The 27,505-nt window shown below is 37.6% G+C and overlaps 1 protein-coding gene across 3 annotated transcripts; it reads left to right on the top strand.

The window, feature by feature from the left end:
• Nucleotides 1-21,959, top strand: LOC115991710. 3 transcript variants are annotated; one of them, XM_031115567.1, is made up of 16 exons: nucleotides 1-195; nucleotides 1,227-1,319; nucleotides 1,462-1,569; nucleotides 1,991-2,026; nucleotides 2,280-2,390; nucleotides 2,587-2,670; nucleotides 2,744-2,862; nucleotides 3,445-3,546; nucleotides 4,199-4,315; nucleotides 4,451-4,516; nucleotides 11,264-11,330; nucleotides 13,081-13,134; nucleotides 13,845-13,940; nucleotides 14,345-14,371; nucleotides 14,474-14,509; nucleotides 21,641-21,959. In XM_031115567.1, exons 2-16 carry the CDS (start codon nucleotides 1,260-1,262, stop codon nucleotides 21,785-21,787), a joined length of 1,230 nt encoding a protein of 409 aa, XP_030971427.1. In that variant the 5' UTR covers nucleotides 1-195; nucleotides 1,227-1,259; the 3' UTR covers nucleotides 21,788-21,959. The 3 variants fall into 3 exon arrangements, with proteins under 3 accessions (XP_030971427.1, XP_030971428.1, XP_030971429.1); XM_031115568.1 differs by lacking the exon at nucleotides 1-195 and adding an exon at nucleotides 228-308; XM_031115569.1 differs by lacking the exon at nucleotides 1-195 and adding an exon at nucleotides 844-981.
• The last annotated feature ends 5,546 nt before the right edge of the window (nucleotides 21,960-27,505 follow it).

Here is a 27,505-nt window from a genome sequence, read left to right on the forward strand (position 1 = left end):
TTCATTTTGCCTATTGCCTAGTAGAGAGAGGTGTGTCGTTTTTGGTTTCTCTGTTTACAACTCTACAGTGGTCGGCGAGGGAAAAAAATAAAACATCGTTACATGCACCCACTTTCCAATTCCAATTTCAATATCTCTCTCTCTCTCTCTCTCTCTCTCTCTTTGTTGTTTAATCAGACGGCCAGCATCTTCAAGGTTTGTGATCTAATGTTAATCTCCTCTACTTATTTTCTAGCTGTTTCTGTTCTGGGCCTCACTCACAATTAACAACAAGATCCACATGAACCTGTTTGATCAAATTAAAAAGGGTGTGCCTTTTTTTTATTTATTAGAAATGTTGTAGCTGGGACTCTCAAACCATTTAATTTTTTATTGTTATTATTATATACCAACCATGCTGTTATTTCGTGGGGTTTGGGTTTTTTTTAGATAGATTTTGCTTCTTCTAATAAATCGGGACAAAGAAAGTGTCAGACTTTCAGTTATTAGATCTAATGGAATTGGTCAAAAAAATCGTTTTTTGTTTTTTGGTTTTTTTTGCATTTTTTTGCATTTTTCTGGGGAAAAGAAAATTTGCGGGGAAATTTTTTTTTTTACTCCAGGGGGGTAGTTCACGTCATTTTCTTTTCCAGATTGGCTTCTATTTGTGTGTGTGTTTATTGGATGGTTTAGGTGCAGATTATTTGTTGTGGTGGTTTTTTTTTTGTTGGAATATTAATAGAATATGAAGCTTTGGTAATTTGGTTGGTTTTGGAATTAATGGGGTTTAGATTTCACATCAGAAGCGTAACAGCATTCTGGGTATGTTTTGTTTTTATCTTTTACTAGTTTTCATACTAACACAGAATCTCTTTTCTACATTCTTGCACGCGCGTTGGTGCACAGATACAACAATTGCATTTTATGCATGCACTCTATAAGATTTTAGTGGAGTTTTCTGGGTCATGTTTGGCTTCTGATAAAACTAAACTTAAACTAAAAGTAAGGAATAATATTATGAATTTTTATTTATTTATTTAATTTTGTTGTTTGGTTTTGGGGTTAGAAAGAAAAAGAAGGGAAAATCAACAAGCTGAATGGTTAAGGCCATGGTCGAGTGGGAATTTTGTTTGTTTATTTGGCATTCGACTATTTTATTCAAATATGGGAGTTTCCTGAAGTTATTATTGGCATTTTCTTGGGATCATTTCTGATACTAGTCTCTCCGCTACATGCTTTCATTGCAGTTTTATGAGAACTAAGTAGAAGGTTGGTCGTCTATGAAGTCATTGAAGTCATGGAAATGGCTGTTTAAGAAACGGAATGCCTTGTCTGATGGGGTATGGCTTTCTTCTTGTCTTTGCTTCTTATAATTAAAAAATTGATAGTAGTTTGGAAGACAGAGGTTTATAAGAACCTGTCTCTTGTTTTAGGGATAAGATCGATGTTTTTAGAGCTCCTAAAGTTATGATGCTTGTGTAGGGAAAATGTGGGTTCAAGATGAAGCAGCTGCCGTTTATGGGAGTTGTGTGTACAGTTACGTTGTTCATTGTGTATAGAATCACAAATTATCAGTATCAGCAGACAGAGGTACCGTGAACCTGTCAATTAGATGTCTAGTTGCTGACCTTCTCCTGATCAAATTCAGCTTGTTTAATACTTTTTTTTATTCACCAATTCACATGATAACATTCTTGCATTTGAGTGCTTCAATGAAAAAATGCCTAGTGGTTCAGAGGAAATAAATAAACCAAAACTATATACTTATTAATTTGAGTTTGAATTTTGCCCATAACATTCAATTTGCAAACTGTGCTAATGTTTAGCTATCATCTGTTGCTAGTTGGCTTTCCATAACTTCTTTTTGTTGTTAGATCACCATAGGGCTTGCAAAATCTTCATTCTTATATTTGATTTCTCCATTCCCTTTTTACTTTATGGTGATTCTTAAGTTAATCTTTTGTTATTGTCCTAATTATTTGTCTGCTGACTTTTTTCCTCTCTTTATCAGATGGAAGGAAAATTTATTCCTTTTGACACCATTAAGGTAAGTACTATAGTATTAGCATTTACCTTGTCAAGTTTGTTATTCATTTATTTGCTTGTTTGCTCATAAACCTTTTTAGTAGGAACCTCAGTAGTTATTGTTAATTACATTTAATTCGTCAACCTTGATTTATAAATTATTGGAATTGCCAAGTTGATTTAGTACCTGCATGGGTTGGATGAGTTATATTGGAAAATGGATATATGTTCTGCATCTTGTTGATCATTCTACCGTGTTTTGATGTTCTTTCTAGGAATCTCATTTGGGATCCAGAAGTTTGGGTGGTTTGCCTCATGGTATAATTCAAGCTAGGTCAGATTTGGAGTTAAGGCCTCTATGGTCAACAAGTAGTTCACGGTCAAAGGTTAGATTCTTATCCTATGATAACATTGGTTTCCAAACTTCTTACTAAAATGTGCACGTACTTTTCTGGCTGTAGAAAAACTGTTGGATGATATTAGAATATCAGTAGACTTGTTAGTCTTGTTGCAGGATGTGTTAATAATGCAAAAGAATCAGATAATTATTTCTAGTGACATGTGGTGGCCATGGAATTACAGGAAAATGGTTATAGAAGTCGTAGCTTGCTGGCAATGCCAGTTGGTATTAAGCAAAAGCGTAATGTCAATGCTATTGTGCAGAAGGTAATACATTTTCTCTTTTTGATATTAATGCTGCTATCCAATGACATTCTATACCTAATTTCATTAAATTCAGTTTCTTCCAGAGAATTTTACTATTATTCTATTCCATTATGATGGCAAATTGGATGGGTGGTGGGATCTTGACTGGAATAATAAGGCGATACACATAGTTGCTCAGAATCAAACAAAGTGGTAAGCTGGAATTGTAACATAAATTGTGGCTTTAATTGTTAGTTATTGGATATTTTTATCTTCTGTTGGATGAGATTTTGTAACAAAATATTTTAATTATAGATCTTCTAATGAGCCAGGATTCAATTTAACGCATAATTTCTCTGGGAAAATAAATCCTTTAGGTTATGAGAGCAGTGCAGGAGTTTAAACAACAGGTTTTGTACAGTTGGCTGTCTAGATGATGCAACCTCAACTCAACAGTTGGGACTGGTTTTGAAAGAGAATGCATTAAGCAACCAACTTGTGATATATATATATATATATATTACTTTTTATTATAATTTAAATTGTTGTCTTTATTCCTCAAATTTAACAGCCAGATAACTTATTACTCTGGGGGATGGACTGTGACTTGGATTATCTAATGAATATGAATATAAAATTGGTCCTAGGTGCACTTACTTATAAAAAAAGAAAAAAAAAAATTAGTTCCTAGGTGAACTTATCAATTTTCAAGTCCTACTATTGACGTCAGTTAATGTGTGTTAATGTTATTCCTGCCTTATTTGTTGGTTTTTCTTATTTTTCCCCTCTTTTCAGGTGGTTTGCAAAGCGCTTTCTACATCCAGATGTTGTGTCAATTTATGATTACATATTTCTTTGGGATGAAGATTTGGGGGTTGATCATTTTAACCCAGAAAGGTACACTACATGGGCTTGTAGGGCATTTTTTGAAGTTGTATGCCTCTATAATTCAAGTGTTGTTTAGATAATTAAGTCAAATTAAGTGTAATGGTTATTATTGTGATAGTATATGACCTGCATAATTATGGTTCAAGTTAAAATTAAAGATCTCGGTGGGTAGGACTTTTAGTTTGTAAGGGTATTTTCAACAGTAGTTGATCTGATCTTATGTATAGTTAAATCTACACTAAGGCTTGTTTAGTATATATTTGGTTATATCCTCTTCCAAATTTCTCTCATATATTTTTGCAACCCATGAAAGATACCTTCTTCAATTAAAAATTTTAGTATCTGATTGTTTTCCCGTTCGATTTCTCTAGTTCTCTTTACTATACAAGGAAGGAAATCAACTGTATGATTTTCAATTCATTGCAGTTACTTTGCTCCTACTAAACCCTATAAACATATGATAATAAGTTAATAAGGGCTAGTTGATTAGTTTAAGTAATGTTGCTTAGTAAACCATTTTTTCTTTGGGCAGTGGCACAGAAGGGTTTTGTGTGTGTATTCTTGGTTTCTAGTTGTGATCAATTAGGCTTTATCTATTACTTATTGGCAGGCTCGTATTCTCTTCATAGAGAACAATTTGATTTTGGCTTTTATTTTCTAGGTACCTGGATATTGTGAAAAGAGAAGGACTGGAGATATCTCAGCCAGCTTTGGACCCAAATTCAACAGATATACATCATAGAATTACCATTCGTGCTAGGACAAAGAAGTTTCATAGGTAGATGGTGTGATCTTTTAAGAATTATCCATAGGAATCTACATCCTAATCCATTGTTACGCTTCTGAGCTTTTTAATGAATTAACCTTTATAAAAAAAAAGGGATCTACATCCTAATCCTTGTAATGCTTACAGGAGAGTCTATGACAGCAGAGGCAGTGTGAAATGTTCAGATGCCAGTGAGGGGCCACCATGTACTGGGTAAGTTATTATTATTATTTTTTTTGATAAGCAATAAGTTTTATTGATATAAAAAAGGAACACCCTAGTACACAGGGAGTGTACAAGGGGTCAACAAATCAAATACAGAAATTGCAAGAATCTAGGAACACTGGGTAAGTTATCATACTGGTACATTTATCTTTTCTACATGTTGCTTAATCTGAAATTTGTTAATTTATTTTAATTTTCCTTTCCATCACCAAAGAAGTAATAAATAGGGTTGATATCCATAGTACCTCGTAATTATATTTTTATATCAGAAAAAAGGAACTTTAGATTACATTGAACATCTCCTTGTTCGATAAAGTTGGGTTGAAATGAAATGCAATAATTGATTAATTTGGTTAGTACTTGTTCAATGAATGGGGCTTATTGATACAATCCCATGGGTAGTACTAACCCTTGAAAACTGGCTTGCAAGGAGAGGGTGCCTAGGAGCTTATATACTCATGGTTAAGCGTACACTGAATCCATGTGGGACACTAGGATTATAACACTTTTCAATCCTAGTTTACAGTTATGTTTTAGAGGTCATTGGAGGCAGTATTAAGGCACTTAGTTTATTTTTTGATAGGTAATAGATATCTTCATTAAAAAAAGTACGTCATGTTCATGATGATGAACAAAATGTACTAGAAACAAATACAAAAAAATCAAACAGAGATAGAATGCACGAAATCAAAAATGGAAATACTTTGTGTTAAACCCCAAGTACGAGACCACCCAAACAAAGTTCCAACTAGCAAAGACTTCAAAAAATCCACAGATTTCTCAATGTCCTCAAAAGTGTGGGTATTTCGTTCCCTCCAAATTATCCACATTAAACAAGCGGGAACCGTATTCTAGACCAAAGAAGTGTGTAACCCCAAATAATTCTCCCATGCAAAAAGAAGAGAAACAACCGTCCTTGGCATCACCCATTGCAAACCAAACATCAAAAACACTTCACTCCATAAGGTGTGTGTAAACTTGCAATGAAGTAAAAGATAATCCACTGTTTCTCCATTGCAACGGCACAAGCAACACCAATTAACCAAAGACAAGTTCCTTTTTACAAGGTTGTCAATAGTAAGAATACTATCTCGAGCTGCAATCCATAAAAAGAAAGAACTCTTTTAGGTGCCTTACTACTCCAAATACATTTCCACGGGAAAGGAAAGGTAGGAGGAGCAGATAATGAATTATAAAAAGAGCGCACATCAAAAACACCATTTGGGGTTAACTTCCAAAACAAACTATCAGTCCCCTCACCGCTAGGCATTTTGGAATACATAAGCTCGTAAAATGCAAACACTCTCTCCTCCCAATCATTAGGAGCCCTGTGGAACTAAATATTCCAACTCCTACTACCACCATCGGTGAAATACTAATCAACTCAGAAATCCAAGCTTCTTTACCTATAGCACGAGAGAAAAGATCAGGGTAAAGATCCTTTAAGGGAATGTGCCCACACCAAAGATCATACCAGAATCGAATACGAAGACCCTCTTCTGCCACATACAACACATGACCAAAGAAATTCTCAGCACCTTTCCTAATCTTCTTCCACATTCCATATCCCTGAGCACCTCTACTAACTCTAGTGCACCAACCTCCACTAGACTCCATACTTGGTAGCTATAACCTAATGCTATAAATGATTGGTTTCACTTCCAAAATTCCATAACCATTTTCGATGCAAGGCTTGATTAAACAACCCAAACCTCCTTATCCCCAAACCTCCTATTTCAACTGGCCAACACACCTTATTCCAAGCAACAAGTGGATATTTGAAAGCTTCCTCAGAACTCCCCATAGGAAATTTCTCTGTATCTTTTCTAATCTATTTGCCACAGCTGGAGGGATAGTAAACAAGGATAAGAAATAGGTGGGAAGGCTTGAAAGGGTACTTTTCAATAAAGTTAATCTACCCCCTTTTGACAAATATAAATGTTTCAAACTAGAAAGCTTCTTCTCCATTTTTTCTATAATAGGATTCCAAATTGATGGATCCTTAAATGAGCTCCAAGAGGCATACCCAAGTAAATCATGGGCAGCCTACCAACATTGCAACCTAAGACACCAACCAGAGTATCCAAACTCCCTACCACCCCCACTGGAACAATCTCACTCTTACCAATATTGACTTTCAAGCTTGTGGTAGCCTCAAAGAAAATCATCACCATTCAAATATATAAAAGTTGTTACCTAGTTGCATCACAAAAAAGGATAGTGTCATCGGCAAAAAGAAGATGAGAAATATGCAAACCTCCTTGTGAATGGGAATTCGCTTGAAAACCCCTAATAAGGCCTCCCTCTTCTGTTCTTTTCAACAGCCTACTCAAAACTTCCATCACCAACAGGAAAAGAAGAGGAGACAAAGAGTCCCCTTGGTGAAGGCCTCGAGGACTACCAAAAAAACCCATTGGAGAGCCATTAACAAGAACTGAAAATCGGATTGTGGAAACACAAAACTTCATCCACCTCCCCCACTTCTCTCCAAAACCCATCCTTTCCATGAGATAAAACAAAGCATCCCAATTCACATGATCATAAGCCTTCTAAATATCCAACTTGACAATCACTCTTCATTCTACTATCCAAACATTCATTAGCAATGAGAATGGAATCAAGAATCTGTCTCCCCCCAACAAAAGAATTATGAGAATTAGATATAAGTTTATACAAAACATAACGAAGCCTATGTGCCAACACTTTTGATAGTAGCTTATACAAACTACCCACAATGCTAATAGGACGAAAGTCCTTAATGTTAATAGCATTGATCTTCTTAGGAATCAGACATAAGAAAGTGGCATTAAGGGATTTTTCAAAGATGCAAGTTCTATGAAAATCCACAAAAAAAGCCATTTATAACATCTTCTTCTACCACACTTCAACATTTTTGGAAAAAACCCATAGTAAAACCATTTGGCCCAGGTGCCTTATCACATTCAGCTTCCTTTAAAACTGCAAGACTCTCCTCCTTATCAAACTCCCTCTCTAAAGATAGTCTCTCAAATTCATCCTAGTAAGCAAATTCCAGGCCATCAATGGTAGGTCTCCAAGATTCAGGGCTCTTGATATAGATTCTTATAAAATTTCACCACCTGAGCTTGAACCTCCCTATCATCCTCATAAAGCACACCCTAAACCTCCACTCCCCTAATTTGATTGGTTTGCCTGTGTGAGTTAGCCAACCTATGGAAAAACCGAGTATTATTATCCCCCTTTTATGAAAAAGGCCTTGGATTTTTTTGCATCCAAGAAATTTCCTCCAAAGAAGCTAAATGCTTGATATCAGCTTTGGTCACAGTTCTTCTAGATCTATCTTCTAGAGACAAAACTTGCAGCTTTTCTCTCATATCAAGCTCCAATAGCTCAGTCAAAAGACATTTCTTTCTAAAAGCCACATCCCCAAACACATGCTTATTCAAATTAACTTGGAGGCCCTCCACCACTGCCGAACTTGATCCATAAAACCCTCCACTTTCAGCCACATATTTTCAAATTTAAAAGCACTCTTCCCGCTTAACATACCTCTTGCCTCCACTAAAATATGACAATGATCCCCGAGGAAGAGACTTCTGTGTCACATCCAAAAAATGATCCTCCCAGTCAACTGAAATCAGAGCCCTATCAATTCTGGACATGGAAGGATTATTTAGAATCATGAAACCAGGTGTAATCACCTCCCTCCAAAGGCAGATCAACTAGATTGTGTTTCTCAATAAAGTCAGAGAATTTAAACATGGCTAAGCTAAAAGAGTTACAACCAAGCCTCTCTACCGGATATCTGATGATGATAAAATCACCAATCAAACACCAAGCTGAACTCCACCGCAATCTTATAGAATCAAGTTCCACCCACATATCATTCCTAGCACTGTCATCAGATGGACCGTACACCCCCGAAGACACCCATTCAAAACCGTCTACCACTCCCTTCAACAAAACAGAAACAGAAAATCTTCCAACAAAATGATCAACTTTCTCGAACAACCTCCTATCCCATGCCAACTTACCCCCAGCAGTGTGAATTGCATCTAAAACTGCCCAATCTACAAATGGGCTGCCCCATAAACTTTTCACAATGGTAGAGCTTGTACTGTCCAATTTGGTTTCCTGTAAACAAATAACATCACCCTTCCACTCCTTAAGCAAAATTTTCACAATAACCCTCTTATGAAAATTATTTAAACCCCTCACATTCCAAGATAGGATTTTTAAATTCATGGATACTGATCTGAGCCCAACCCAATCGATTTCAAACTACCTTTAGAGTTTGTACCAGCCTTCTTATCATAATTAATGGAAGAGACTAAACTCCTTAATTCCCTCATACCTTTTCTTAGTTTTGTTCCCTGTCCTACTAGAATTGACAACTGCAATTTTTTCTTCCCAAACTTTCTCCAGTTTTGTGAAAAAAACAATGCACCGACTCTCACAAGAGTCAATAGAAAAACCCACATACTTGCCAAAACCCTTGATCATCCTTTTCACCCAAACCGATGGGTCTGAAATCTCCTCCGGAAAACCATCATCTGTTGCACACTCCTCTGCAAACAAAACCAAAGCTTCATTAAATTATTGCATCGAAGCATGTCAACCAACTCCTCACCCACTGATTTTGCCGGAGAAACAACAAACAACATCAACGCTTGGATTATCTTCAACGGAGAGGGAACTTTAAGCTCAATTTGCCTTTTGACATCGGAAACTAGACCAGAGGTTGTGTTGGCCCTCGGTGGCCCCTCCAAAACCATACCAACAAGATTCCCGACACTTGGTGTCACCTCTTGAACCAAAACCAGACCCTTACCATTACTAGCGCTCGTCGGCTCACTCGAAGGCAGATCCACAAGCTTTTCGGCACATGTAGACCCCTTCAAACCCACGCCCAAGGCTGTCCCTGCACTCAGAAAGCCCTTCGACACCTTTGCCAGATCGCTTGACCCTTCACCCACCTCCCACGAGTTAGACTTGAACCCATTGGACCCCAAAACCTCATCCACTTGATGAGCTATTGAAACAGAGCTCATGGGTTGGGCTTGAAACTCTGGGATAGGCCCACTCAAAATGACAGGACTCATGGGTTGTGGCCTTACTATTTCTTGTTCCACTCTGGGCCTGACTTTCTTAGCCCAAACCACTTTACGCTTTTCAGCACCTGCCAAATCAGCTGATATTTTTAAAGAAAAATGGGCTTGAGTCCATTTAACTTTAAAAGCACGTGTAGGCTGGCCAGAATTAAAAAGAGCAGATTCATTTGACTTTTTTTAAAAATCAAATCCCCCAAATCTCTCCTTCTGTTTGAAATTACCTGTTAATTTTGGAAACTGCTTCTCAAAATTTAAACCTCTTCCTGATTCTGTGTTTTGCTCATTAATATTTTGCCAACCTTTAGGCCTTAGATTGCCGGTGGAATTAAAGCTCGCCCCACCACCAGCCACCGCCTCTTTCCCCGGCCTAGAAGTAGTTTTTCCCAAGAAATACTCACGTAAATGCAAATGAAGAAGAGCCCAACCAGCCTTCTTACACCCTCCGAAACTCACAAGCAGCCCCATCTTGTTCCATTACAATATTCAGAGATTTCTACAAACAAGCCACCCTTATTTGATCTACTGGTAATCTCCAAATTCTTAGAGCTCTCCCTAAAAATGTTTTTCCTAAAATCCCAATGGCTTAATTCGGATAAGCATGCAATAATCCAGTCCAAGCCCAAACGACCCATACGAATAGAACCATGAAAGATACCCTGGCGTCCAGTAATGGAAAAAGAATCAAATCTGCCACCATCAAAAACCGAAGAAAAAGTTTTTGAATCTATCTGAAAAACATGTGATTTCCCCTTAAGCACCTCAGGTTTAGGAAAAGGCTTGGCAGCGAGGGGTAGAGAATGAGTAGGAAGCTTTGTAGATAGGGGCGATGAGTGGTTCGATACAGAGGGATTGGTGGGGGTGGGGGTTGGTGGCGGGTTAGTGTCTGAAAGGTGGTGAATGTTTTTAACAGTTGTGGAGATAGGACATGGTTGTTGGGATTGGCCAAATGGGTTCAGCCAAAAGAAAGGGGCATAAGGAAATTGGGCTGGGAAGGAGAAAAAGGGGGGGGGGGGGGAAGGTGGGAATAAAATGGATGAGGCAGTGATGGTGGTGGAAGGGGGAGAGGTGGTGGGGGGGATCATAGGGAGAGGTGGGGGGGTCTTCTTTTATACAGAATGCATGAAATCAAGGCACTTAGTTATGCTTTACCTTTAGCAGTTCCTATATATAAGGTTCTTAATATGGATCTTACATACGCAACATTTGCATAAAGCCTAAGATCAATGTCAATTTTGGCAATCTGATTATCTCAATCCACTTTCATGAAATTGAATGTGTGTGTGTGACAGAGAGAGAGAGAGAGAGGACCATTGTTCCAAATGTTTTGAGTCGAGAGATGGTGTTAGACAATAATAGATTTTCCACATGTCAATCTTTTATTAGTGGTTCCTATATACATTTTTTCAAAATAAATAAGTTTTTCCTCAATGCCTTTTTTATAATTTAACTAATTTAAGTACACCTCTTGAGATTCAGAAAGGAGAAATCTAATCCGCTGTGTCATAGTTACGGACAACTTGTTTAAGCTTAGAAGCTATCTTTGGGTTCAAGTCTGTTAAAAATCTCAAACCAGCTTATAGCTATCTTCTGTTTAACTTAATGGGATGAGAAGAGCTCTTATTTTGATTGTCTATATTCACTGTAGATTTGTTGAAGGCATGGCTCCTGTGTTTTCAAGATCTGCTTGGCATTGCACGTGGCATCTTATACAGGTAGCATATACTCTATTCAGAAATACTATAACTTAAGCTTAACATCTTTGAAAAATTATTCAAGAAAATACTGAAAAAAAAAAAATTATTCAAGAAAATTTGGTTTGTGTTTCAGGCTTTCAGCATGTAATGTAGGAAAGATTTGATTTTAGGCCTTTAGTTTAACACCAAGAGGTTTTAGCAACTAAACCTGCTATTGTATTTCCTTAATTGTATACAATTTAATCTATCAAACTATCATTTATTAAAAAAGAAAAAAAAAGGATCAATCCATCGAACTGCATTTGGTTGAAAGTGTCCCATGTGTTAAGGCATTTTTATTAGAAATTTGAATACTTTGATGAGGTAAATAGCAGTGATAATGCTTGAGTGCTTATTAATGGGTAATTGGTACAGAACAAGTGTACCTTGCACATGCACATTAATCCTCAAATTATGGCATAATAGTTGAATTTCTATTTAATTTTGGGGATATATACACTGTTTGTTTGTAAAGTTCACAATATGTAATTTCTTCTCTAGTGTATGTCATTTAGTAGATTCAAGGGTTCTGGACTGAAGGCTTCAGATTTTATTTGGAGTTTTATTAAGCCTTGTGCTACATCATTTTGCTTCTCCTTGTTGAATATTGTATACTTTCACATTCAAACTGACTACTATCATATGTTCATGAATGATGGTACTTTTTTTTTTTTTTTTTTTTTGTTGATAAATAACGGAATTGTATTAAAAAGAAGCCCAGGTACAGCGGGGGTGAACAAGGAAAACAGTACATCAAACACATAAATTACAAAGATCAAGCATTACTAAAAAATTAGAACAAGGGAATAGATTAAAGGAAGAACTCCACTCTAGCAAGGTATGAAGAAGAAGAGATTTAAGATCTGAAGTAGACCACTCCTTCCCTTTGAAACATCTTGAGTTCTGCTCTCGCCAAATACACCATAGGTCCCTCATATCAATGCTCCGATGCCCACCGAAGGAACCTTGCCAACTTGAAAATAAATCAAAGACACCATGTGGCATAACCCATTGAAGACCAAAAAGAGCCCACACCATAGACCATAAATCATAAGCAATAGGACAATGAAGGAGAAGGTGATTCGCTGATTCCCCACTCTTTTTACACATATAGCACCAATCAACAACTGCAACACCCTTATACTATAAATGAAAGTAGTCAAAATCTTACCTAATGAGGCAGTCCACAAGAAGAAAGCAACCCTAAGAGGGACCTTTGAACGCCACACGGGTTTCCAAGGGAAAGAAATGTCAAGAGTAGAGGAAAGGGAGAGATAGATGGTACTTATTTCCATGTCATGTTTGTTTTGCATATATTAGTTAGTTTGTCAAATGATATATAGCCATTTGAATTTATCAATGTGGATACTTGTAGCACATTGACTTGGTCTTGGAGGTGATGTGATTGTGAAAGATCTCACAGCCTCATCCTCTTGAGAGAAGATGACCTTTGTTAATTGGTAGTTTAGGTTGACACAAAATTACAGTTTGTTTGTTTGTTTTTTATTTTTATTTTTAAGCTTTAGGTTTTCATTTGCTGTTTAATAAAGTGAATCTATTTGTTGTTGATTTTTAAAATAAAAAAAACATTTAAAAAAATTTTAATTTATGCCTTTCGGAGTGGTCATCTATATTGTGAGAGCAGCACTACCACAGATAGTTCCAGGTTTTTCGGTATAATTATAATAAACTGATCACAGAGTTGCATTTTTTTTCTTTTCTTTTTCAGAATGATCTTGTCCATGGATGGGGAATGGACATGAAACTTGGGTATTGTGCGCAGGTGAGAGTAACTTATATTCTGTGTGCACAAAGTTTAAGACCTCTGATATGATGAATTTTTCCCCATTAATTTCCTCAATTTCTAACTGTAATCAATTACTTATATTCTGTTAGCTAAAATTCAGCAGTTTTAGTGTCTTAGTCTGTTTTTCACTACTAGCGATTGCTATTATTAGGTTACTTCATACTCCAAATCCATGTATGAAGAACAAATGCCCTTTTTTTTTCCCCCAGAAATCTCCATTCACCTTTAATAGGTATCTTACTATCTTGCATTGACCACTGCTATAAAGCCTGATGATGATACAGTTGACTGTTGTATGTATGTTTCTTGCTTTTTAGAAGCATGTGAGAAAAACCTTATGGTAATAAAATTGTGGTCAATATGGAAGAGATTTTTTTTTTTTTTTTTTTTATTATTATTATTAAAAGCAAAATGAATGAACATACCAGTGTCAGCCTCTCCCCTTTTCTCTTTCATCTTTGAGTTGAGAGTCAGTTTTCTGTTTGCTGATGTTATCTGAATGATATATGTGAAGAGGTTTAACCAGCTGGTGTCAAGCCTATTTTACATATGTGCTCAATGACTTATTATCCTTTTTTGTTTCTTTTTTTCCCATTCTCCCTCTACCATGCTAGGGACATTAAAATTGTTCACTACATAACATGTTGCATTAGCCATGGATAATGTGTAAATATGGCATTTTACAGGGGGACCGCACTAGGAAAGTGGGAGTTGTTGATAGTGAATACATTGTTCATAAGGGCATACAAACTTTGGGTGGGAGTGGACTGCCTGCGAAAAAGGTCTTGCTTTGCCTTTTCTCCCATTTTCTTGTTGCTAGTTCTTTACTTTTGAAACATAAAAATTAAAGTGTTTCTGTTTCCAAAAAAGAAAGACAACAGATTGTCTAAAAATTTGCAAGTTGGTTTGTTAAGTTTTTTCATTCAATGGGCTGGCATATGACTAGAATGGAAGTTTTCGGTAATTGGCTATTAGATGAACTAAATCTGTTTACGGGCTTTAAACGTAAATGAGTATCATGGGGTTGTAACTGTTTTCAGCGTGGTCTTGTAAACTTGTGCATATTTGTTTTTCCCAAGTAATTAAATTTGATTAATGACAGAAAATTATCATATTTTTTCTGTTATTGTTGTAGTAGTTGTGCTCTTCTTCTTTCATCATTATAAACACTTCTTTCCTTTTTCAGCCCTCGAACCCTGAGGAGTTGACTAAGGTAAGGTTTATTTCCTTAAAAGCAACTCATCACTTCCCTTTATCCATATATTTATACTTAAATTTTGTCCATTTTGTGCTGATTTTCCATCTTGATTTTCAGAGACATGGTGCTACAGCTTTTGATGTGCGAACAGAGGTGAGAATTGTGGAACTAAAATCTACTTACATACAACTACGGCCATAAGTTACCTCCCTGCCTTGCATATGTATCCAGTTTGCAGGCAGAACAACAAAAATAATTGACTTAACTGATGGCCGAGGCATAAGCTGGACTAGGATTCTATTCCCATAGTTTAATGTGATTAGTTTATTTGCCATGACCTTCCTGTTTTTATTTTCACTATAATCATAAGCTAACTCTGCAAGTCATGAATAAGAAATAATGAGATATGAGGTTTCAACATGGTGCACTCCATTGAAAAGAGTGACAGGTACAATTGGAAAGAAAGAGAATGATTGTCACTAGAGCCCAAAACATGGGACCTTTCAAACTGTATCTTGTAGAAGACAGATTTAGTTGAACAACTGATATTTCCATGTCTTCAAAAGTACAGTTGTTCCTCTCTCTCTCCACAGTGTCCCATTGCAGGCATAAAGGGGCTTGATTCCAAACAAAAGGAGTAATGATTACCAAACAGGTTCCTCCATCCATATAATAGATCAATGACACTCTTAGGCATTAACAATAAACCCCAAAAACAGAAAAGATAAATAGTATGCATGTATGTCATGTATGTGGGATACACATTGTTGAGTGTTAAGTATAATAGTTAGACATTACTTATCCCAAAAAAAAAAAAAAAAAAAAAGAGAGTATTATAGTTAGACATTTTCATCATGTTCTGCTTCTCATTGATGTGTGTTGGTTCACATATAATTGTATGATACTGAGTCAATAGTGACAAATAAAATTGGGATATAAGGAGAAATCAAATAAGGTGGTGTTCAATGAATATGAAAAAGTGCAGTAGTTAGGTGAAACATCATACAGATTGAAAATGTAAGGCTTCTTTTCTTTCATAAAGTCAGCACCTCTATGTGTGAACCCAATATTGGATTGTGTTTGCTGTATCTCACGATAGAATCTTGATTTGATAGTTAGAATCTTGATTTGATAGTTATTATGGGTGGTGTTCGTAGCTTTTTTATTGATTCCAAACTGTTTCAGCTGGTGGTAGAGGAAGGGGGACGGTATTTTTCTTTACGGATTTTTGAGCGGAGTAGGTATTTCATGAAGTCGGTCTTCATGAGCAAGAATGTGGCACAATGGTTTATGAAGAGTATAGAACAGACTGTCGTTGGGGTCAGTCCTAAGTATTTTTATACATTCAGGGAAGGTGATTTAGCATACACCCTCCAACGAAGTTCCAATCTTTTGGCTTGTTCTTGCTGCTGACTGAACTGAAAGTTGGCGGGTCTAGGAGGTCCATTATCATTCCAGTAGGCAGAGCAAAGAATGGATGGAGGGTTTTTGGGTTAGAATTAAGGAAGATATTGGAACCTGAAAACTATGTGAATGGTGGGACTGGGCACTTGGAATTTGTGGCTCAGCTTCATACGGGTAGAGCAGGGATTCAACCTTTTAAATCTTTTGCCAACACGGTGCGTGGGAATCAGATGCAGGTTAGGGTCAGGAAGCAGCATTATCAGTTAAACTCCCATGATAAAGGGAAATGGCTATTAGGGGATAATAAGGGAGAGAAGCAAAACCTGCTGAGCGAACCGGCGGTGAGCTTACCAGGTCCGGCAACTCTAGGAGGTACAGAAGTGGACTCTTGGAGCAGCACAGAGGACTTTAATGCTGGAAAGTTATTTCCGGATAGAAATTTTAGGAGGTTTCCGTTGAATTTCAAATCAAATAGGATTGAACATGATTATGGAAAGAAACGGGAACTGAGGAAGTCAGTCTGGACTGGAAAAAGCTTAACTGTAGTAGTGAATGGGGAAGGAAAAAGGAGTGTGGCATGGAATAAAGGTTGTCTAAAGAGTTCCATTTGGGTGTCAAGGGGTCAGAGGGATCACGTGTTGGGATCTTCAAGTTCTTCAAGTGTTTCACGGGTTCACAGACCAATGGTGGGCTTAGTCCAAGCTGATACTCAAGTGGGCCTTCCATTTCCAGAGCTCACTGGCCCATCAAGGAAGAGTGGGTTAGCCCATCTGTGGGTGACCCGAGACTCTTAAATCAGGTAGCCCATGCTCCAGGGAAGCCCAACGATCCTCAAGAAGCCTTGGGTGTTCAGATCGTCACCGGCGCTGATGCTTCTCTTGCTGAGGAGTCACCGGCGCCACCGGTGATGGCCGGCGCAGCGAGACAACTTGTCTCGGAGCCGGCGACGAACCCAGTGGGTCGATCCATGGTGACCATTAATCCGGCGAAGGGAACGGAGGAGAACAGTGGTTCTTTTTCTGATGGGCTTCACGTCGGGGACCCACCGGCGACTCTAGATCGGACCGATCTAGCTTTTCTCCACATCACAAAGACAGATATGCTGTCTGCTCCAACTGAGCTTATGGGTAGTATTACGGAGACACCGGAGGAGGTAGAGTGTCTTTTTTCAGTTGGGTTTAGCGCTGAGGAGCCTCAGATCACACCGGGGAAGGCAGAAACTGAGGTTGACAGGGCTTTAGAAGGTCTTATGTTATCTAATTTCATTTTGAATCCATTGAGAGCTGGGATAGAGGAAGTGGTTGCTCCGGATGATGTAGAAGGTGGTTGGGTGGAAGGTGACTATGATCCTCAAGGAATAGACTCACCCTATCAGTCTAACCAGCCGGTGCTAGCATTGATTGAGGTTGATGAGGGCCTGGAAGTTGTGGACTGCTCTTCACCATTGAAGACTTTTAACCCAATGGGATTGGTCGTGTCGGCTGAATTGAATAGTAACACAGAGGTGATGAGGTTGGAGAACACCTTGAATGTTTCCAATTGGGTGAAACGTAGACTCCCCGGCTTCAGTAAAATGATGGGGCTTTCTTTGGGTAGACATGAGAAGAGGTGCATCATGCTACTACAAAGACTTGAGAAGGAGACTGAGGCAGCCAATCTGGTGCACAGGAATGCTGCTCACCGTAAAGCTGTTTCCAAGGTTAAAGGGAAGAGGGAGCTGAGGAATTTGTTTTCTTCGGTTAATTATGAAAGGAGATAGTCTTCTTTTCTTTGACTGTGGTACTAAGGATGTGGTAGGGAGTAAGCAGTGTCAATGAAGTTAAAAATGGTGTCATGGAATGTTCGAGGTTTGAATGATGCGCGGAAACGTTTGGTAGTTAGAAATTTGTTACGGGAATGGAATTGTGATGTTGTTTGCCTTCAAGAAACCAAGCTTGCGGGCATGGATAGACAGCTGATTTGCAGCTTGTGGAGTTGTCCTTACATAGACTGGGTAGCTTTGGATGCGGATCAAATAGCTGGTGGGATTTTGATGATGTGGGATAGGAGGGCTTTAGAAAAATTGGAGGTTCTGGTGGGTCAATTTTCCATTTCAGTTCGGTGGCAGGGTCTGGGGGATGGTTTTATTTGGGCTTGTTCTGGGGTTTATGGTCCAAATGATAATAACTTGAGGGGGCAAATGTGGGATGAGCTAGTGGGAATTCAGCAACTTTGGGAAGTTCCATGGTGTTACATAGGGGACTTCAACATTATTCGTTTCCCAAGTGAACGGTTGGGGGGATCTCGACTTACCTCAGCTAAGGAGAATTTTTCTAAGTTCATTGAGGAGCTTAGCTTGTTAGATCTGCCATTGGAAGGAGGGAGTTATACTTGGTCAAGTGGGTCGGATCAGCCCTCGATGTCTAGGATTGACAGGGTTCTAGTGTCTCATGATTGGGAGGATCACTATCCGGAAGTGATCCAACGGGTTTTACCTCGTCCTATTTCAGACCACTTTCCCATATTGGTGGAGGCAGGAGGGATATCAAGGGGGAAAAGTCCTTTTAGATTCGAGAACATGTGGCTAAAGACGGAAGGGTTCAAAGATAGGGTTCACTCTTGGTGGAATCGATATTCCTTCTCAGGTACTCCTAGTTTTGTTCTTGCCAAGAAGCTGAAGGCATTGAAGGCAGATATTATTCAGTGGAATCGGAGTGAGTTTGGAAATGTAGAGCGCCAGAAAAAAGAATTGTTGGAGGCTTTGAATTTATTGGATGTTAAGGAAGGGGACCATGGCCTTTCTGAAGTGGAGTTAGATGAGAGGGTTGTGTTGAGATCTCAAATTCAAAACCTTCTTTCATTGGAAGAAGTCTCATGGAGACAGAAATCGAGGATGCTTTGCATTAAGGAAGGAGATAACAATACCAAATTCTTCCACAAGGTGGCCAATTCTCGGAGAAGGTATAATCATATTAGCATGTTGGAGGTGAATGAGGTTATCTATGAGGAAGAATCTGAGATGGCAGACCAAGCAGTACAGTTTTACAAAAACTTATACAAGGAATCAGAGGAGTGGAGGCCTTTTGTGGAAGGTTTGGAGTTTGATCAGATAGAGGGGTTGGAAAGGGGCTGGCTTGAACGGAGATTTGAACAGGAGGAGGTTTTTCGAGCTGTCAAGGAGTTGGAAGGAGATAAAGCTCCAGGTCCTGATGGTTTCTCTTTGGCTTTCTTTCACCATTGTTGGGGAGTGGTGGAAAGAGATGTCTTAGCTATGTTTGAAGAGTTTTATTTACACAGTAAGTTTGAAAAATCTCTTAATGCTACTTTCTTAGCCTTAGTCCCTAAGAAGAATGATGCATCCAATATTCGAGATTTTAGACCTATAAGTTTAGTGGGGAGTGTTTATAAGATTTTGGCCAAGGTGTTGACAAACCGCCTGAAAGAAGTTTTGGATCAGCTGATATCTAAATCTCAGAACAGTTTTGTAGGTGGTAGACAAATTCTTGACTCAGTCCTCATTGCTAATGAGTGTGTTGATAGTAGGATGAAGAGTAAAATTCCGAGGGTTATTTGTAAATTAGATATTGAGAAGGCCTATGACCATGTGAACTGGGAGGCTTTACTTGCTCTGTTGAAGAGAATGGGATTTGGGATGAGGTGGTGTAGGTGGATCCGCACATGCATATCTACTGTCCAATTCTCAGTCTTGTTTAATGGGTCTCCAGCTGATTTTTTTGGGAGTTCGAGGGGATTGAGACAAGGGGACCCGCTATCTCCCATGTTGTTTCTGGTTATGATGGAGGTCTTCAGTAAGATGATGAAAAGAGCTGAAGGGGCTGATTTACTTCGAGGCTTTAGGGCTGATGGTAGACGGGGTGAAGGGGTATGTGTCTCTAATCTTTTGTTTGCGGATGATACAATTTTGTTTTGTGATGTAAATGAGGAGCAGATTCTACATGTTCGGATGCTTCTTCTTTGTTTCGAGGCAGTGACAGGTTTAAAGGTAAATGCATTGAAGAGTGAGATGGTTCCCATTGGGGAGGTTCCTAATATCCATTTCTTGGCAGAGATTTTGGGATGCCGGATTGGGTCTTTGCCTATGACCTATCTTGGTATGCCATTAGGGGCGTCCCATAAGTCTCCTACTGTTTGGAATCCTATCTTGGAGAGAATTGAATGCAAGTTGGCCGGTTGGAAGAAGTTGTATTTGTCTAAAGGTGGAAGACTAACGTTGCTTAAAAGCACATTAGCTAGTCTGCCCACTTATTTTTTATCTCTTTTTACCATTCCTACTCATGTGGCCAATAAAATTGAGAGATTGCAAGGGATTTCTTATGGGGGGAATCCAAGACTCATTTGGTGGGATGAAGTAAGGTGTGTGCACCTTTGGAAAATGGTGGGTTAGGAGTAAGGAAATTAACAACTTTCAACAAAGCCTTACTAGGGAAGTGGTTATGGCGGTTTGGGCTTGAGGAGACAAGGCTTTGGAGAAGAGTTGTAGCTCTCAAGTTTGGGGAAGATTGGGGGGGATGGACTTCCAAGCTAGGTAGAGGGGCTCATGGGTGTGGCTTGTGGAGAAGTATCCACATGGGGTGGGAGGATTTTAGAAAAAATATTCGCTTTGTGGTAGGGGTGGGAGATAGAGTTAAACTCTGGACAGATCAATGGTGGGGACTCTCCACTTCACTTGACCTTTCCGACTGTGTATGGGATTGTTTCTAATAAAGAGGCATCGGTGGCCTCTTTTCTTGAGCGGTTGGGGATAGAGGATCGGAGAAGTTGGAATGTCCTATTTATTCGGAGACCCAATGATTGGGAAATGGGTGTTGTGGATGAATTTCTCCACACTTTGGGTGCAAATCTTCCCCCCACTGTGAATGGTGATCGAATGCGATGGAAGTTGACAAAGAATGGGGCTTTAATATCCGCTCGTTTTACAATAAGTTGAGAAACCCCTTGCCCATTATCTTTCCTTGGAAAGGTGTTTGGAAGGTTAAGGCTCCTCGGCGTGTTTCCTTCTTTGTGTGGACTGCTGTATGGGATAGGATCCTTACAGGTGACAATTTGAGGGATAGAAGGATGGTTTTTGTTGACTGGTGTATCATGTGCCGTTGTAATGGGGAGACGGTGGATCATTTGTTACTTCATTGTGATAAAGCTTATCGACTGTGGAGTTTGGTGTTTAGATCTTTTGGGATCTTTTGGGTCTTGCCAAGATCGGTTGCGGATACTCTTTTTGGTTGGTGGAACTGGCTTGGAAAGCATGTGTCTAGCATTTGGAACTTAGCTCCATTATGCTTGATGTGGTGTCTTTGGAGGGAGCGAAACAGGAGGACTTTTGAGGACATGGAAAGTTCGGATGACCAGTTATTGGCCTCTTTCAGTGGCTCTCTGTTTGACTGGTCTAGGGCCTGGGGACTCACCTCTAGTGATTCCCTCCCTTTGTTCCTTAATTCTCTCCTGTATAATTAGTCTCCTCTCCTTTCTCTCTTTTTTCTCTTCTGTCCAATTGTACTTTTCTATTTGCCTTATGTTTTTCTGCATAAGGTAGTTTCTTCAATATATATCTTTATTACTTATCAAAAAAAAAAACATGGTGCACTCCATGATTCTAAAGCAGGTGTTGCAACTGGGTCGTATTTTCTCCAGATGTCACTTGGATTATCAAAATATTGTCTTATACTTTGGTAACAAATATGCTTGTGTGTGTGTGTGTGTGTGTGTGTGATAGGGGGAGAGAAAATGTGCTACTTGTTTAAATTTGAAGTCCAAAAGTATGTTCATCAAGCATGTGGTTTGCATTTGGATATTATTTAATCTAAATGACATTAGGAAGCATTTCTTTTTTCTACTGTAATTAAATGAACTTATTGAATTTCACATTCATGATGGATTAAGCAGATTAGGAGGCAATCAACGTGGGAGCTTCAAATGTTTAAAGAGCGATGGAATCAAGCTGTTGAGGAGGATAAGAACTGGGTGGATCCATTTAAACAAGATAAAAAACGCCGCAGAAGAAAACGCCAACACCGAGTTTTTAATTTCTAACCTTTACCAAGACGCTGGGATATCATTAGTTTGGCTTAGTTCACACACACCACTCTCATCTATACATTTATACATCGTAATTTAGTTCGTCTAGCATTTATTGAATTGTCATATTTGTTTCATTATTTAAGGAACCACAATATTTGCTCTTACAGTTCAGATTTTTTCTCTACTTTGTAGGTGGGTCTTTTTTGTTTTCAGTATTCAAAGATTTGGTGTAAATGAAATTAAACGTAATCTTACCTCTAGTACCTTTTTAATTGAAATCTCCTTTTGTTTTAATGAGAAATTGTCATATTATTCATTAACTAAATAAAATGTGAAGATTAAAATCCACTATTACTTATCATCGTGTATTTAAAACAAAAGGAGACCTCTAAATAAAAAAAATACTAAAGGTAAGCCAAATCTAAAGAAAATACTCATCCCCTTACATATAAAAAAATACCCATCCCTTTACATATAAATCAACAATGAGTCAAACTCTCACATCTTGATGGTTATGTTGAAACTGACGTCCAAGCAGCTTATTTACAATTTTTTTAATAAAAATTATAGTGATATTACGGCTACTGTATTTTTTTTTTTTTTTTTAAGTTAAAAAAAATTGTAGTAGCTGTAAATTTTAGTATATAGGCTTTACAAAATGATGCATCTTTTAAACACAACAAAAAATGTAATTAAGAAAATTATTTATTGTTTTGATGTAATATCAATTACATTTTATGGTAAAGTTGGTAGTAGTTTTAGCATCTTACATAATTAGATGGGTTAAAGAGGTTTCTCAAAAAAAAAAAAAAGATGGGTTAAAGAGTTGACATTTCTGGGATGATTCAAACAAGACATTTCGTGGTTTTTTCATTGTCGCACAGTGCTATATAATTGCAATCAGATTAGCGCTATATAATCGCAATTAGATCGCAATAAGATTTGGCAATACGGTAATGAGATTTAGAGGGATTGGCTCGCTGGTATTAAACTTAAAAGTTGTCATGTTATAATTCTCAATGAAATAAATTTCTTGTGAGAGTGCATTGGTTCATGAAATTTCAAAAATGAGCTTCTATTAACAACTTAGGCTCAATGTCTACATAGCTAACAGAATAAGGATATGACAATTTTTTTTTTTTTTCCTGTACTCTAGATGATTTGAGGTCTTAACCGGTCACTCCGTTTAAAAATGTTTAATTTCCCTTGAAAGTTTATATATATGTTGTAAAATGCAAATTGTAAAATTGTGATTTCCAATTAGTCTTTGTTGGCTTCTTTTCTGTGCCAAATTTGATTGTAATTTTTTCAATCATTTCCTTGTATTTATGTGGGTTTATTTGTAAGGGGGGTTTATTTGTAAAAGATGAGTATGAGAGATTGGAGAAGAATCAAGCGTCAAAGATGAATTAGTACAAATTTGTGACTACCTCATGAGAAGCTCACGAGGAAGCAACCCACAAAAAGGCTATGTGTGAAGCACATGACTAGAAGCTAAAGAGCTATGCCAGCCTGTCATTTCGCGTGTACTTCGCAAGAACGGCCAACTCATGAGGTACCTCCGAAACACTCTATTTAGCAAAAAGTTAAGTTGCTTTACCAAATTCTTTACTCACACTATATATACTCTCATTACCCACGAATTGTAAAGAGTGTTTTTCAAAGAGAAAACCCTAGTAAAAACACTTGAAAGTTAGATTGTTATGCCCACAATCATCTACACATTTTCTTTTGGTTTTCCTCTATTCTTACCTCTTCATCTCTACATCCTTGAGAGGTTCTTAACCCAAACACTTACTACACCCAATTTAAGTGTTAAGTGAGGTTTTGGTACTGTTGGGAAGCATTGTTAGGAGCCATTTAGTGGCGGGTGTGATGGGCTGAATTATGGGATTCGGAAACCTAGAGAAGACAAGACTCCGAAAAGCTCGTTGGTAGTAGGAGCTTGAAGGGCTCAAGTACATGGGGTAGACTAGGCTTGGAGGGTTTTTTTGTTATTCGTGTGTTCCGACTTTATTCTCTAGTGGATCGAATTCGACTTTGAGGGTTGTGGAGAGATTTTTCACCGAGTTTTTCGGTTTCCTCTTCGATAACACATCTTGGTGTTATCTTGTATTTGCATCTCTCTTCACTACTCTTTAAACTTTCATTTTATTATTCATTGCGGTTGGATATGGCTTAGAGTAGAGTTATCGATATATTGCACATATTTACTCTTATTCAGCACTTTGATAAGTTATGGTAAAAGCAATTAAGCAGTCATTTTTAATTTGGGGTCTAAACAAGCTCTAATGTTTCACATTAATTTAAGCTTTCAATTGATATCAGAGCGGGTACACTTTGTTGGATTTCATTATTCTTGTGTGATCATGGACCCCTCCTTGCTATGGACATGGCAATGGAAAAAGCTAACATGAATTGTGGTTCACGTGTTTGTGATAATGACTCTATGAGCATCTTTGGAGATTGTCCTAGTAATGAGCTCTTAGAGTTATTAAAATCAAAGAAACATGCTAGAATTTTCATACACATGCTAAAATGTTTAGAGCATAGAAATCACATGCTTCATAATAGTTTATGTGAGTCTAATTCCTTGATTGAAAAATATAAGAGAAGGAATAGACACTTGTGTAATAAGCTTGATGGTTTAAAAAGCAAGCTTCATTCATCCAAGCAAAATGTAAAGCAAGATGAGTCTTGTTTTGAAAAACAAGAATGTTTATCACATGCTTGTCTTTTTGTTCATACCACATTAAAAGTGTTTAACTCGTGTTTGTGATATCTTGACAGTGGGTGCTCAAAGCACATGACCGGCGATAAATCTCTTTTTAAAAGCCTTAAAGAAAAGGAAGATGGCCATGTGTCATTTGGGGATGGTAGCCACTCACAAGTCCTTGGAAAGGGAACTATTAACATTTCGGGACTTCCTTTGTTGCCCAATGTTTTATACATCAAAGGGCTGAAGGCAAACTTGCTGAGAATCACCCAAATCTGTGATGAGGACTTTTTGGTCCAATTTTCCAAGAAAGGGTGCGTAATTCTTAGTGAAGAAGGTGTGCAAGTCTTGAAGGGACTTAGAACCATTGACAACTGCTATGGTGTGGTTCCCAAGCTAAATGTCTCATGCCGGAGTGCCTGTGTCAATCTGTTGGAGTTATGGCACCAACACTTTGGTTATGCTAATTATAAGCAAGTGGCAAAGGTTTCCAAGCATGAAGCCGTGATTGGTTTACCGAAGTTTGGAAAGATTGAGAAAAATGTTTATGGCCCATGTCAAATTGGGAAAACAAACTAAATCAAGCCATCCCAAGGTGAATATTGTTGCCACATCTTGACCATTGGAGTTGCTCCATGTTGACTTAATGGGTCCAACGAGAACGGAAAGCATGGGTGGAAAAAAGTACATCGTGGTTGATGATTTCTCAAGATACTCTAGGGTGGAATTCCTTTGAGAAAAGTTTGAAGCATGTGAGAAGATGGAGAAACTTTGCAAGAAGCTTCAAAATGAAATGGGAGTTCCTATCATCAAAATAAGAAGTGATCATGGGAAGGAATTCGAGAATGCAAAGTTTGAAGCATTTTGCAATGAGCATGGAATTAAGAAGGAATTCTCGACCCCAAAAACTCCACAACAAAATGGGGTCATCGAAAGGAAGAATCGTGTGATACAAGAGTGGCAAGAGTAATGCTTCTCAACAAGGATGTTCCTAAAAAAATTTGGTTGAAGCAGTGAATACATCATGCCATATTGGGAATAGAATCTTCTTTCGAGTGGGAACAAAGAAAACATCATATGAGATATGGAAGGAAAAGAAGCCCAAGGTGAAATACTTCCGGGTGTTTGGTAGTAAATGTTTCATCCTCAATGATAGGGAAAATCTTGGGAAGTTCGATGCAAAGAGCGATGAAGGAATTTTTCTTGGGTACTCCATGAATAAATGTGATCATAGATGATGCCATTCCGAAAAAGAGTGTTGATGAAGGTGGAGAAGCTTCAAGCCTTAAGAAGAATGATGACGACGGTAACTCTTCACAAAGTGATGATGTTGAGAGAAAATCGCCGAAAAAAGAAACTACTCCTACCACATCAAGAAGGGAAACTAGATTAACCCAAGTGCCATCAAGCCCACTCACTCCACCGGAAGTCCATCCTACAATTTCTTGTGATGATGAGCTTTCTACTTCAAAGAAACCATCATCAAGAGTAAGTTTAAATCATCCCAAAAGTAATATAATTGGAGATTTGGATGAGGGCCTTCGTTTAAGAAGAGGACCTAGCTATAGTGTGCATCATGTGACGTATCATTGCTATCTTGCTCAATTTGAACCAAAGAAGGTGGAAGAAGCTTTGAAATATGAAAATTGGGTAGAATCCATGCACCAAGAATTACATCAATTTGTTAGAAATGATGTGTGGGAATTGGTTCCAAGACCAAAAGACACTCATGTAATTGGTATCAAGTGAATCTTTAAGAACAAGGCCGATGAGGATAGTGAAGTTGTGCAAAAGAAATCAAGATTGGTGGATCAAGGTTATACTCAAGTTGAAGGTGTAGATTTTGATGAGTCATTTGCTCTGGTAGCAAGACTTGAGTCAATTCGGATTCTTCTCTCCATAGCATGTATTATGAATTTCAAGTTTTATCAAATGGATGTGAAGAGTGCATTTTTGAATGGGTTTCTACAAGAAGAAGTATTTGTTGAGCAACCAAAAGGGTTTCAAGATCCTCATTTTTCGGACCATGTTCTCCGATGTGAGACCCGGGAAAATTAGGCCTTTCAAAATAGAGAGATTTTTGGAGTGCTTTTTAGGTCACCTCTCTTTTTGGGTAAGTGATGTGGAGTCGCCACTTATTTTTTATACAAAAAAATAAGAAAAACTAAATAAGACATGACTAAATAGCATCCTTTCATTGATTGAATAAAAAATAACATAATAGAAAAATTGAAAATTACATGGCTCTTTGTCCTAGTTACATTCTACCCAAAAAAAAAAAAAAAGACAAGGCTTAGATCTACTTATCCAAAGACCTAAATTCAGAGGCTAGGTTACGGAATGGGAAAGTGTTAGGCACCCATTCCGCCCAGACAGAATCTAGTCTTCTAGACTCTTGTGATCTATGTACCACTTTTATGCATGTCATGAATGATATGTTGAACATGTGAAACAAAAATTAAATCACATAAATTTATTTATGAATTCATTATCTTCTTTGTTAAAAAAAAAAAAAAAAAGATTTGTTTTAGTGATTAAAAAAATTGAGTTTGGTTTATTTAAACAAATCAGATTTGTTTTTGTATGTGTAAAAAAAAGTTTTTTAATAACAAAAAAATCAAATATTTTTTATATGTGTAAAAAAAATGAAAAAGTTTTTTTTTTTTTTTTTTTTTTTTTTTTTTTTTTTTTTTTAATGAAGAGAATTTCACTCATAACAGAAATTTATGCGACATGAATTAAAATGAAACAAACAACCATAAACACAATCATGCATAATCTTTTTCTTTATTTCAAAATCTGCATATGTTTAAAAAATCAGATCTGTATCTAAAAAAGATATAAATCAGTTTTTGATTTGAGAAAAATTAAGATCTGTATCTAAGGAAGATGCATATCTATTTATTTTGAAGAAAAATTCGTATCTACATCTAAGAAAGATGTAGATCCGTTTTTTGATTAAGAAAAATTCAGATCTATATCTAATAAAGATGCAAATCTAAAAGCTTGAAAAT

This window comes from Quercus lobata, chromosome 5, assembly GCF_001633185.2.
Source record: "Quercus lobata isolate SW786 chromosome 5, ValleyOak3.0 Primary Assembly, whole genome shotgun sequence".
Lineage (NCBI taxonomy): Eukaryota > Viridiplantae > Streptophyta > Magnoliopsida > Fagales > Fagaceae > Quercus > Quercus lobata.